The following is a 14,054-nucleotide window of genomic DNA, read 5'->3' as shown; positions in this document are numbered from 1 at the left end:
AGCTCCTCTCTGCTCTGGTCCACACAGGGCAGGGGTCTTCCTCCTCCAGCTCCGATACCCCCACAGAGCGCGGGTGGCCCCACCAGGGCCTCAGGGCACCAACAATCACAGAAGTGAGTCTCAGCAGGGTTCCACACCAGCGTCTGACGGACGGATGGCTTTCAGGAAAATTTCATTAATTCCCAGATTCGATGTGGCCCAGAGACTCGTATTTGTCCATAAAACCCAACCGACTTTGGTAAATACACCTTCACTGGTAGCCAAGATCAGGACCTGCCCAAATTTAACGCGAGCTCACGGCCAACATACGAGCTGCTGTTTCCCCCAAGGGCATAAACACACTTTTAACAAAGGAAACCCAGCAGCGTGGAGCAGGTAACAGGTACTGCACCTCTTTTTCTGAGTATAAGGAACGGGCGACGATGTCCAGAAGCTTCTTTGTCTCAGCCTGGAACTCGTGTTTGGAAACAGAACCTAGTAATGAACCACAGACACAACCACTGAAGTTTAACGTCTTTCTTCATGGAGAAATACACTACGTAACATTCCAGAAAATGTTTAAGGTAACAAGCTTTAAACAGTTTTTGAAACCATGAACAAAACAGAAAGAAACCAAGTGTGTGGGGCTCAGGCAGGAGGTCTCAGGAACAGATGAACCAAGTGGTCCCCTCTCCCCGGAGAGGGCAGAGGACGCGCGGGCCCTGGCACCCCCTCGCCGGAGCCTGCGGGCCTGGGGCTGGGCCGCCTCCGCGGGGGCTGTCTCGAGGGGAGCTGGCTCCCGCGACCAGACCCAGCTTCTCCTCCTGAACACAGCGCTCTCCGAATGAACCCGTCATAGAGCCAAGGAACAAGAAAACCTCCCCCCTCTAAACCGGGACACCAGAGACTCTGTTGAGGTCTCGTGTGAAAGCCAGAAACGGACCCACTTCAGGACTGGCTCTGAGACAGCTCCCCACCCCTCGCAGGACGAAGGGCAGCCCAGAGTGTGGGCCTGCGCCGCCAGGGCCAGGCCTGAGCTCACGTCCCACTTCTATGATTACTAGCAGATGTGCCTGAATCACCACTTAGGAGGCGGCCCGCGAACTCGCAGGTGACCACCAGAGGGGGCAAGACTCGCCGCATGCAAGTGGGAAGACACGCAGGGTGCGCTGCTGCTCGGGGACGCTCCTTCTAGCCCAGGCCCTCGTTCTCCGCAAGCCAGCAGTGGCTCTCCCATAGCTCCTGCTGCAAAAATGTCCCCTGATGAGCCAGCCACAAGCCAACAAGGACTTCCCAGGACACGCAGCTGCACCATACCCTGCACGGTCTCCGAGCTGCTGATGATGCAGTGTGACGGCTCCTCCTTCCGGTCCTCGGCAGCCTGCGAGCTGAACGGCCGTCCAGCGTGGAAGCTGGAGGCCAGGCATTGCCTGGGACGCCAGGACTGGGCTGGGGGCCTCCGAGGACACAAAACGGAGTTTCCTGAAAAGACAGACATGCAGAAAGAAGGAGAGTTAATAAGACATTGGAAACAGAATATCCTCATAGGTTCACATCCAGACTGACAGATGCTAACGTGTCACCTGGAGAAATCGGAAGTGATAAATGCTGTGCAGCTCCTGGTACTCTGGCCAGTCGTTTTGGTAACGTACCCTCACACGTGTCAAATACCAAGAATGATCAGAACGAGGGGCTGAGCCAAGGGAGCGGGCAGAAGCCTCCTGATCCCACTGCCCATGTACGCGCCTCTAGTGAGACGGCACGAATCCGCCAAACTCGCACGGGCCTCAGTGCTCACAGCCCCTCCCAAGGCCTGAAATAAATGACAGGCCAGCTCCCCTTACCGGGAAAATTGGACCCCAAAAGGGATCCAAATTTTTTAAAGTAGATGTTCTGAAACAGTTTCATCTTCTAAAGAATCTTCATTGATTCTTCTCCTCTACTGTATGAAAAGGTCCAAGAGTTTTGTAAATTGGTGTATTCAAAGGGCAAACCAGGAGCTCCTGTCCTGGCTCAGTGGTTAACGAATCTGACTAGGAACCATGAGGTTGCAGGTTCAATCCCTGGCCTTGCTCAGTGGGTTAAGGTTCCAGCGTTGCTGTGAGCTGTGGTGTAGGTTGCAGACCCAGCTCAGATCCCCTGTTGCTGTGGCTCTGGCGTAGGCTGGTAGGTTCCCCTGGCCTGGGAACCTCCATATGCCGTGGGAAGCAGCCCTAGAAATGGCAAAAAGACCAAAAAAAAAAAAAAAAAGGGGCACACCAGCGCATGGTCTCCTCTGCCTCATGACCAGGAAGGGGACTGATGCCTCGCGTAGCTCCTCTGCACCTTCCTACTCAGCACGGCGGACCGAGGAACCACTGCAAGGAGAGAAGGGAAACCCCGCCACTGGACAGCGCCGCCCCAGCCAGGCCCGACTGGCAGACGCTACAGAACACGTGCAGACACCTCCACTCTGGCCGGCAGGACGGAACCAGCCCGCCCTCGACACTCGCCCGACTCCAGGACGGCCAGGCCGGGGGCTGGACACTAGATGCTTAGTGCCCAGCGTTTTCAAGGATACGGCTCAGACACAGCAGCCCTTCTGTGTGGACCTCCAAGCCAGGCGCAAGTGCAGCAGCCCGTTCCCTACAGCACACGTGTACCCGTCAGAAGGAGTGATTTACAATGTCCAGGAATAATGTGAAGGTTCAAGGATCAACATTAACTTCCACATTCCTGCAAGGTATAAAAACCTCTCTTTTTGGAGTTCCCTGGTGGTCTAAAGGGTTAAGAACCTGGGATTGTCACTGCTATGGGTCGTGTCACTACGGTGGCAGGGTTTGATCCCTGGCCCAGGAACTTTCACATGCTGCAGGCACAGCCAAAAACCAAAACCAAAACCAAACCACAGGAGCCCGACAACACTGGGGCGTCCAGGAATTCTCACACCTACCACTCCCCTAAACGTTTCACCAGTACCCACTCCCTACCTCTTGCTCAGCAAAGGACAGAGGGTGCTCGGTGGAGTCCTCCTGCAGCAGGGACGCAAGGAATGCTCATGCTGGGCCCCGCCCACCCGCCACGTGGGCCTTCCGGCTCCGCCCTGCCTTGTCCCCACACCTGGGTCCAAAGGCCTTCGGGCTGGCCTCCCTGCCAGCAGCACCTCCCCTGCAATCTGGCCCTAAAATCTCAACACGCTAATCTTCCAACACTAATTCCATCTGGTTACTCTGGTTTCAGAGAACTTAATTCCTGAACCCCAACTGCAAATGCCCCGGGCTGGCATTCCCAGCCCTCCACCCAGTGGCATCCCAAACCTGCAGAACCAACCCCCCACGCCGCCCCAGCCCAGCAGGCCTGCCGAGCCCCGGAAAGTACTCCTGACCTGCTTCATCTGCACAGTCCACCGACCTGACAACCCTCCCTACCTCCCTTTCCGCCCTTCTGCTCATGGCCCATTCCGTCCCAAAAGAACAGGTCGCCCCCTCCCCCACAGCCAGTTATAAAAAATAAAAATAATTCAAAAAAATAATAATAAAATCTGCTTATTCTTTTTAATGAACAAATGCTATTCCACTGCAATGGCTAAGTCTTTAGTGCTCACCTGATGGATATTTAAACTGTTTCCAGTCTTATGCTGTTAAAAATTATGTTCCAGGGTGATAAAAGAGTTATTTACTGCATGCTTATCCTTCATGGAAGAAATAAGATACAGGAAAATATCCATGTTGGCATTTTTCTGTGCAGAAGAAACACAGAAGGACAGACCAGAAACTGACATCTAAGCATTCATCTCCTAAGGCTGCTCTAACAAAGTACCACAGATGGTGGCTGACAACGACAGACCCAATCTCTGGGCGGGGCCGATTCTGTCTGGAGGGTCAGAGGGAGTCGGTCCACAGTCTCTCCTGGCTCTGGGAGTTGCCAGCAGCCCTTGGCTCGTGGACGCCTCACTCCAACCTCTGCCACTATTGTCACCTGGCCTCCTTTGCCCAGTGTGTCCAAACTTTTTTTTTTTGGTCTTTTTAGGGCCGCACTCTCAGCATATGGATGTTTCCAGGCTAGGGGTCCAATCGGAGCTATAGCTGCCAGCCTACGCTACAGCCACAGCAACGCGGGATGCAAGCCACATCTGTGATCTACACCACAGCTCACAGAAACACCGGATCCTTAACCCACGGGACAAAGCCAGGGATTGAACCCATGTCCTCATGGACACTAGTCAGGTTCGTTAACCACTGAGCCACGACGGAAACTCCTAAACTCCCCTCTTAAAAGTCACCAGATACACTAGATTTGGGGCTCGTTAAAATCCAACATGACCTCATCTTATCTTGTACCTACAGAGACCCTCACAGGAACGGGGTAACAAGGGCACACAATTTAAGCCACAGAAACTGCTTGTGTGTCATTTCCTGGAGCCACTGTGGCAAAACACCACAGGCCAGGCAGCTTAAACAACAGAAACCAACCATCTCCCAGTGCTGGAGGCTAGAAGTGTAAAATCCAGCGTGTCAGCAGGGCTGGTTCCTTCTGAGGCTGTGAGGCAGAATGTGTTCTGTCTGTCCCCCAGGCTTCCGCAGCCTCAGGGGCCCCTCTAGGAGGTGAAGATGGCAACCTCGAAGTGACGCAGGCCCACCCTACGACCTCATCTTGGCTCCATCGCCCGCAAAGACCTGATATCCAAAAAAAACCCCAAAAAACATTCACAGGTGCTGGGGGCTAGAGTTTGAATGTCTCTTGGGGGACGGAGACGTGTGGGAACAGAGTGAAAAGGACGGAAGACTGGAAATGGGGTAGCAGAGTGAGGGGAAGGTGACATTTCTCAATATACCTTTTTCTTTTTTTTTTTTTTCTTGAATTCTCTGGCCAGGGATGGACCCTGTGGCACAGTAGTGACCTGAGCTGCTGCAGTGACAACACTGGATCCTTAGCCCTCTGCACCACAGGAGACCTCCCTGAGTACAGCTTTTGTTCTGACTCTCAGAAAGACAGTAGCGTTTCATATACCCAAAGAGTAAATAGTTAAGAGCACCCAGGGTGTACGGAGAACATAAAACACAAACAGCAAAGCATGTGCAAACTGTAATACGCACAACGTACCTCCCCTGAGGAACCAAGCCAAGTAACTCCCGAAAGCGGTCCTTGGACTGTACAAGTGACCCCTGAACAGCGCGGGGATCAGGGCACAGACCCTCCCTCCCAGCCCCACGCAGCTGAAAGGAAAGCATCACTTTACAGCTGGCCTCCAGGAGCCACAGCCACAGCCACAGGCGTGGGTTCCAGCCGACTGCAGACTGGGTGGTACTGGGTGGTACACTTAGGGAAAAAAGATGCCAATCAGGAGACCTTCAGAGTTCAAACCTGTGTTATTCAAGGGTCAACAGGATACTGCAGAGCTGGGCTCAGAGGGAACAGCATACGATTACTGGAGCAGAACTGGCAGCAATTCTCGAACTGCTCTGTGTGTATAGGAAGACCACAAGCACCTGAGTCAGGAGAAAGGAGTTACCAGAGGGAAGGGGGCCAGGGTGACCCCTGTTGGGCAGCAGATGGAGGCGTCAGTGTGAACTCGTCCTTCTTCCTCTAGCTGCAGATCAGACATAGAAATAAAGAGCAGGGTGTGTATATGTGGGGGACTCCCTGGCGGCAATGACACCCCCAGCAGCAGGGAGCACCTAGCCCCAGGAAGAGTGAGCGTCTTGGACAAAAACCCCCATGCTGGGAAATCCCTCCATCCTGGGCAAAGTGGGGTGGGTGGTCACCTTCCTGTACACAGATCTTGGTTTGTCACTAGCATTTCCCAAGGAAAGGGATCAAGGCCACCTGAGAGCACCCCGATGAGCCTGCAACACCTGTGGTGCCAGAAGGTGAAGGACTCAGAGATGATGGGACATCCAAGAGACATAGGCTCCAAGTGGAAGGCACACTCAGTGGCAAAATCTAGGACAAACCCACAAACAACAAATGCTGGAGGGGGTGTGGAGAAAAGGGCACCCTCCTGCACTGTTGGGGGTAATGTAAACTGGTACGGCCACTATGGAGAACAGTATGGTGGTACCTTAGAAAACTATACATAGAACTACCATATGACCCAGAAACCCCACTCTTGGGCATATATCCAGACAAAACTTGCCTTGAAAAAGACACATGCACCCGCAGGTTCATTGCAGCCATATTCACAATAGCCAAGACATGGAAACAACCCAAATGTCCATCGACAGATGAGTGGATTAGAAAGATGTGGTATAGGAGTTCCCGTCGTGGCGCAGTGGTTAATGAATCCGACTAGGAACCATGAGGTTGCGGGTTTGATCCCTGCCCTTGCTCAGTGGGTTAACGATCCGGCGTTGCCGTGAGCTGTGGTGTAGGTTGCAGACACGGCTCGGATCCTGCGTTGCTGCGATTGTGGCGTAGGCCGGTGGCCACAGCTCCGATTCGACTCCTAGCCTGGGAACCTCCATATGCTACGAGAGCGGCCCAAAGAAATAGCAAAAAAGACAAAAAAAAAAAGATGTGGTATATATACACAATGGAATACTACCCAGCCATAAAAAAGAACAAAATAATGCCATTTGCAGCAACATGGATGGAACTAGAGACTTTCATACTGAGTGAAGTACGTCAGAAAGAGAAAGGCACGTACCGCATAATTTCACTTACATCTTGAATCTAATATATGGCACAAATGAACCTTCCCACGGAAAAGAAAATCATGGACTTGGAGAACAGATTTGTGGTTGCCAAGAGGGAGGGGGAGGGAGAGAGAGAGACTGGGAATTTGGGGTTAACAGATGCAAACTATTGCCTTTGGAGTGGATAAGCACTGGGAACTGTGCAGCACTGGGAACTGTGTCTGGTCACTTGTGATGGAGCATGATAATGGGAGAAAAATGAATGTATACATGTATGTGTGACTGGTTAACCTTGCTGTGCAGTAGAAAATTGAAAGAACACTGTGAATCGGCTATAATGGAAAATAAAAATTATTTTAAAAACTTTAAAAAAAATCTACGACAAACTGAGGAACAAAATAACGACAGTCGTGAACTGTCAGCTGGTCAATAAATGTCTATAAGCCTCCACTTACAGAAATAATAAATAAACGGATGGGAGTTTCCACTGTGGCTAAGCAGGTTAAGAATACGGCTAGTATCCATGAGGATGCAAGTCCGATTCCTGGCCTCGCTCAGTGGGTTAAGGATCTGGGTGGCTGTGCCTGTGGTGTAGGCCTCCGCTGCCACTCCAATGGGACCCCTGGCCTGGGAACATCCATATGCCGCAGGTGTGGCCCTAAAAATAAATACATAAATAAATGGAGGCAAAAGGACTTCTTTCTTACAGAATTACAATTCGTAAATGTATAAGGAACGATGGAAACAGACAACTGCCATCAGGCAAGCACAGTGACAGGTCTGACAGGTATAAACTGTGAACAGACGTTCACCAGAAATAGAACATGTGCAGAATCTCCAAGTATGCCCAGCTCCTTCTGATCCAAAGAGAAAACCAGTACTTCGCGGTGGAGAAAGTGGCACAGAGCCTTAAGCAAGTGACCAGAGTCACCATGAGGAATGAGGTGTGTCCTCATCCTGCAGCTCCTATGGGGGCGGACAGTCCAGCCTGTCTCCTGCCGTGTTCTCGCCAAAAACGCATCTCCATCTAACTGTAAGAAGACATCAGACAAACCCCCAAATAGGGAAATCCTCTAAAACAACGGGCCAGTGCTCTTCTAAAGTTGTCAAGTTCCCAACGGACAAACATAGACTGAGGAGACCAAGGTGACACCAGCACACGCTGCAGGATCCTGGGCCGGCAAAGGACATGGGTGGGAAATCCGGCTAATGTCAGCCAGGACGGGTGTGTTACCCAAGAGTGAGTGCTGCGTCAGTGTAATTTCAGTTTTCAATCCCTTGGCCGTGTGAGAGGTTAAGAGTAGGGAAACTGGGGGAGAAGGCTGTGTGCTCCTTCTGTAACATCTCTGAAAGCACAAAGTATTTCAAAGTAACAAAGACCTATTCCTGTACACATGTCATTTCATTTACCTACAAGTACACTTTTTTTTTTTTAACTGGTTGGCTGCATCCTCGGCACATGGAAGCTCCAGGGCCCGTGACCGCACCAGAGCCATAGCAGTGACAATGACGCATGGTTATGCCATAGGCCACAAGCCTGGCACAGGTGTCCACTGGAGTATACCGTGAGAAGTGGAGTCATCAGGGCCAAGGTCATGCCCAGTTTAAACTGTGGTCACGGCTGCCAAGTCACCCTCCAGAGACCGATGCGATTACATTCCCACCAGCGACATCAGGAGAATGTATAATACACATACTGCTGCCAAGGTGGTACTGCTGTGAAACCTCTGGCTCTCGGCCTAGCAGTCAGGTAAAATTTTACTATAGTTTTCACTTACATTTCTCTTACAATGAGCAAGACGGAGCATCTATCTATATTTTAAAATATTTTCTTTCTTGGCTTTTTTTTTTTGGTCTTTTTAGGGCCGTACCCATGGCATATGGAGGTTCCCAGACTGGGGGTCGAATCAGAGCTGTAGCCGTCAGCCTACGCCACAGCCACAGCCATGCTGGAAGCGAGCTGCGTCTGCGACCTACACCACAGCTTATGGCAATGCCAGATCCTTAACCCACTGAGCAAGGCCAGGGATCATACCTCCATCCTCATTGATGTCTAGTTAGATTTGTTTCTGCTGAGCCACAACGGGAACTTCTAAAATATTAAAAAAAAAAAAAAAAAAAAAAAAGGAATTCTCTTGTGGCATCACAGGTTAAGGATCTGGGCTGTCACTGCAGTGGCATGGGTCACTACTGTGGCACAGGTTTGATCCCTGGCCCAGAAACTTCCACATGCTGCAGGCAGGGCCAAAAAAAAGTTTTTTTTCTATTTCCTATTTTTGTTAATGGACTGTTGATATCCTCTGATCATTTTCTACTACATTTTCTCTTATTGATCTGTAACAACTCTTTACATGTTAAGGAAATTAATCTGTTGTTTGTAAAAGCCTTCCTTACTCCAAAATTAAACACAATTTCCCAAGTCTTATTTTTCCTGTGTTTTTTTCCCCTACTTTATAGGGGAATAATACTTTTGAAAGGATTTTATATGTTGTTTATGACGGAAATAGCTGAGAAAAGGGAAAAATAAGCAATCTATATTTCTAACCAGGACTTTAAGATTTTCCATTTTAATTCCAAGATTAATCAACAGCACTATTAAGAGCAGATTTGATTTCAGGTTAACTGAACTTTCTAAAGTGACTTTAAGAATAAACCAATAGTGCAACAAATCTGCCTGAGCCAGATACAAACACACTATCTGCGCAGTGTGTCTTCATGTTTCCCCTAGACCCTAAAGGAAAAACCACAAACCTCAGACTACAATGTCTTAGTGTTAACTAAGATTAACTGTTTGGTGGTTTCGGCTCACAAAACAGGAAACAATGAAAGTTTGAATCTGACAACACACACGTGCAACTTCTCCTCCACTGGGCCTCCTCCCTCGCAGCACACAATCAACTTTCCCTACTATGAATGCACAGCACTTACTTCCCAAGCTGCTAATTTAAAATAGCAGTTATAAGCCAGGTTGCGGCATTTTTACAATTAACCTTTTCTTTCTTTTTTTACAGCCACACCTGTGGCACAGGGAAATTCCTGGGCCAGGGATCAAACCCAAGCTGAAGCTGTGACCTACACCACAGGCGCAGCAATGCCAGATCCTTTAACCCACTGAGCCTGGACAGGAACCAAACTCGAACCTCCCCAGTGGTCCAAGCCTCTGCAGTTGGATTGTTTGTTTTTGTCTTGTTTTGTCTTTTTAGGGCTGCACCCATGGCATATGGAAGTTCCCAGGCTAGGCCTCAAATGGAGCGGTAGCTGTCGGCCTGCACCACAGTCACAGCAACGTCTAATTCCTAACCCACTGAGCAAGGCCAGGGATCGAACCCGTGTCATCATGGATATTAGTCAGGTTTCTTACTGCTGAGCCGTGACAGGAACTCCCTGCAGTTGGATTCTTAACTCTTTGTGCCACAGCAGGAACCCCTTAGCTTTTTCTTAATACATTAATATCTCACCAAATTTGGGTAGGGTCAAGTTTACATTTCTTAGTATCAAACTCTCTGAAGGCAAGAACATCCATATTTCTCCGTATGCCAAAACATCTGATGCAGAAGCAGCTCTTTTTTTCCCGTAAACAATCATGAAACTTTATCAGCAGTTTTAAACATCATTATGCTCAAGCAGAAGCACATTCAGTCAGCCAACAGATGGCGTTAGTGGTCCTGCAAGGTCAGTTTGACTAGTAAGCATAAATTAAAAATGCGGCTGCCAACAGGGGCCCACTAACGAAGGCACATGAATCAAAACACAGTGCGTATGGGGTTTTTTTTGTTTTGTTTTCTTAAAAAAAAAAAAATCTATCTTTCCCATATATCAGTAACAACAGTTCTTACTCTGGTTTTGCTTCGAAACAGCACCTAAATGATGTGCTTCAGACACTGATACACTTTTTACATTGGTCATTTCCTTCAACCTTTGAAGTAATCTTTTCACTAAAGTATAGTTGATTTTCTGGAGTTCCTGTCGTGGCGCAGTGGTTAACGAATCCGACTAGGAACCATGAGGTTTCGGGTTCAATCCCTGGCCTTGCTCAGTTGGGTTAAGGATCCGTCGTTGCTGTGAGCTGTGGTGAAGGTTGCAGACGTGGCTCGGATCCTGCATTGCTGTGGCTCTGGCGTAGGCCAGTGGCCACAGCTCCGATTCGACCCCTGGCCTGGGAACCTCCATATGCCACAGGAGCGGCCCTAGAAAAGGCAAAAAGACAAAAAAAAAAGTATAGTTGGTTTTCAACGTTGTGCCAATTTCTACTGTCCAGCAAAGTGGCCTAGTCATACACACATACACATCCCCTTTCTTCTATCATCTTCCATCGTGGTCTATCCCAATGGACTGGATATGGTTCCCTGTGCTGCACACGAGGACCTGACTGCTTATCCACTCAAAACGTAATAGTTTGCGTCTACTAACCCCAAACTCCCCGTCCATCCGCCTCCTTCCACTGCCCCCCATGGCAACCACAAGTCTGTTCTCCATGTCTGTGAGTCTGCTTCTGTTTTACAGATAGGTTCGCTTGTGCCGTATCTTAGATTCCACATATAAGTGGTATCAGGTGGTATCTGTCTCTTTCTGACTCACTCCACTTAGTATGAGAATCTCTAGCTGCATCCACGTTGCTGCAAATGGCACTCTTTCTTTCTTTTCATGGCTGAGTAGTATTCTATTGTGTATATGTATCACATCTTCATCTACTCATCTGTCAGACATTTAGGTTGTTTCCATGTCTTAGCTACTGTGAATAGTGCTGCAATGAACACAGGGGTGCACCTTCTTTTTGAATTATAGTTTTGTCCAGATATCCGCTCACAAGTAGGATCAAATGCTGGATCATATGGTAGTTGAATAGTTTTCTGAGGTACCTCTGTACTGTTCTCCGTAGTGGTTGTACCAATTTACATTCCCACCAAGAGTGCAGGAGGGTTCCCTTTTCTCCACACCTTCTCTAGTATTTGTTATCTGTAGGCTTACTGATGATGGCCATTCTGACTGGTGTGAGGTGGCACCTCATTGTAGTTTTGATTTGCATTTCTCTAACAATTAGTGATGCTTAGCATTTTTTTCACGTGCCTACTCGCCTCGCCATTTGTTATTTTTCTTGGGAAATGTCTGTTCAGGTCTTCTGCCCATTTTCCAATTGGATTGTTTGTTTTTTCGTTGAGTTGTACAAGGTGTTTGCATATTTTGGAGATTAAGCCCTTGACGGACATGCTATTTTAAGAAGAAATACCCTGACTGTTTCTCTGAAAATTACATATCCCAAATGGACCATCTCTCATCTTCTCAAGGGTGATACGGAAAAGAGTGATTTCACTTTTTGTATTTATTACTACACAGAGCGCCTCTTCCTCAATGGCTACCAACCAAACCTGTGGATAACAACCCAAAAAACAAAAAAACGTAGGAACAACAACAAAAAGACTACTGAAGGTTCTGGAGAATCAACAAAAGCAGGCAGATTCTGGAGATTTGCTGTCTGGAAGAAGGGAGCAGCACAGAATGAGGGCAGGTTCAATGAAAGGAGCCTAAAGCTCCAAGAGACAACACACAAGATGTGCTCTTTTCTGGCCTGAAAAAACCAGAGGAGAGATTTGGAAAACCACTGATTCTGAAAAACCAAGGGAGAAAAATCCCAAAAAACAGTCAGAGAAAGGGAGCCCCCAGTTTGGGGAACACTTCTAAGTCTCTGGCTGACCTCCTGAATCATGTATGGGGTAAACTGCAAGCAGCCCAGTTAAGGACAAAACAAACTGCTGCCTAAGAGAAAGGGTTTGCAGCTAGGGGGTCAACCAGGTTAATATCCATCTTTAAAATAACCACTATTCAGAAGAGGGGAACAGAATCCAGAGATGCCAAAAAGCAACACCCACAATGTCTAGGATACAACAAAAAGTTACTCAGGGAGTTCCCATTATGGCTCAGCAGGTTAAGAACCTGATATAGTGTCCTTGACGATGGAGGTTCGATCCCTAGCCTTGATCAGTGGGTTAAGGATCCAGTGCTGCCATAACCTGCAGTATAGGTTGCAGCTGCACCTCGGATCCAGCGTTGCTGTGGCCTCAACGAAGGCCTGCAGCTGCAGCTCCAATTCAATCCCTAGCCCTGGAACTTACATAGTCTGCAGGTGCAGCCATTAAAAGCAACAACAAAAACAAAACAAATCCACAAAAAACCCACAAATGAACTGGGTCTGATATTATATGTGGGACAAGAAAAAGAATTTTAACATATATGTAACTGGAGTCCCAGAAGGAGAGGATAAAGAGAATAGGGAAAAAAATCAATCAATCAATAAATAAATAAATAAAAAATTCCTTCAAAGTTGGTCAAAAATTTACAGATATTTACATAAATTTACAGATTCAGAAAGTTCAGTGATCCAATGGCAAGTTAATATCAAAGAAAACCACCCAGTTAAGAATCCAATTGCAGTAGCTCTGGACGCTGTGGAGACGTGGATTTGCTGCGCAGCCAGGGCAGTGGGTTAAAGGATCCAGCATGGCCACAGCTGTGGCCTGGATTCAGTTTCTGGCCTAGGAATGTCCATAGGCCACAAGTGCAACCATAGAAAGAAAGAAAAAAAAAGAAAGGAAAACACCGAGGTGCATCATAATCACACAGCTAAAAAACCAAACAAAAAGAGAAAATCTCGGAAGCAACCAGAGAAGAACAACACGTTACTTGGGGGAACAGTAACGTGAATGACTTCTCTCTTTTCGTCAGTAACAACGGAGGCTGAAAGACAACGGGACAACATCTTATTATTAAGTCTTATTAAACAGCAGACCTGCACAGAAAGAAATGCTACAGTTCTTCAAGCTGAATTTAAACGATATCACACGGAAACTTAGATCTTCAAAAAGGAAATGCAGAACATCAGAAATGATAACCTAAGTTCCCTTGTGGCGCAGGGGTTAGGGATCCAGCGCCGTCACTGCAGCAGCTAGCCGGCTAGGGTTGCTGCTATGGCACAGCTTTGATCCCTGGCTCAGGAACTTCTACAGGGATAGCCGAAAAGAAAGAAACAGTACTCTAGGTAAACATAAGACTATTTCTCTACAACAGCGGAAGCCAAAAATTAACACATTGTCTCATGGGGTTCATAACATATGTCCACGCAATGCATACGACAGATGCAGCGCAGGGATGCAGCGGATGGAAGAAATGCATCTAGTCAGTTGCAAGGTTTTACAGTTAATGTGGTGCATCACAATACCAATTCCAAACAGACTAGGGAAGTTAAGGATGACCATTACATTCTCCAGAGTAACCAACTCAAAAATAATGCTAAGAGTTATAGCTTAAAAAGCACAACTTAAACTAAAATAGGGAATTCCCAGCATGGTTCAGTGGAAACAAATGTGACCCGCATCTGTGAGGGTGCAGGTTCAATCCCTGGCCGTGGGCAGAGGGTTAACCATCCAGTGTTGCCATTAGCTATGGTGTAGGTTGCAGATAAGGCTA

General features: G+C 48.1%; 1 protein-coding gene across 2 annotated transcripts in view; it reads right to left on the bottom strand.

Annotated features, from left to right (window-relative positions):
• TRAP1 (TNF receptor associated protein 1) overlaps nt 1-14,054 on the bottom strand; it is a 57,805-nt gene that overhangs the window by 22,308 nt on the left and 21,443 nt on the right. Inside the window, exons 1-3 of one of the 2 annotated variants that reach the window (XM_047780678.1) lie at nt 2,239-2,338; nt 1,297-1,461; nt 392-474 (exon numbers count right to left, since the gene is read on the bottom strand). In XM_047780678.1, the coding sequence (XP_047636634.1) occupies nt 392-474; nt 1,297-1,461; nt 2,239-2,263 (273 nt within the window). In that variant the 5' untranslated portion in view covers nt 2,264-2,338. Of the gene's footprint in view, nt 1-391; nt 475-1,296; nt 1,462-2,238; nt 2,339-14,054 lie in introns of those variants that run through there. The other variant, XM_047780677.1, reaches the window with a different exon arrangement.

Source organism: Phacochoerus africanus, chromosome 5 (assembly GCF_016906955.1).
Source record: "Phacochoerus africanus isolate WHEZ1 chromosome 5, ROS_Pafr_v1, whole genome shotgun sequence".
Lineage (NCBI taxonomy): Eukaryota > Metazoa > Chordata > Mammalia > Artiodactyla > Suidae > Phacochoerus > Phacochoerus africanus.
Note: the sequence above shows the minus strand (reverse complement) of the source record. Positions and strands in the feature narration are given on the sequence as shown.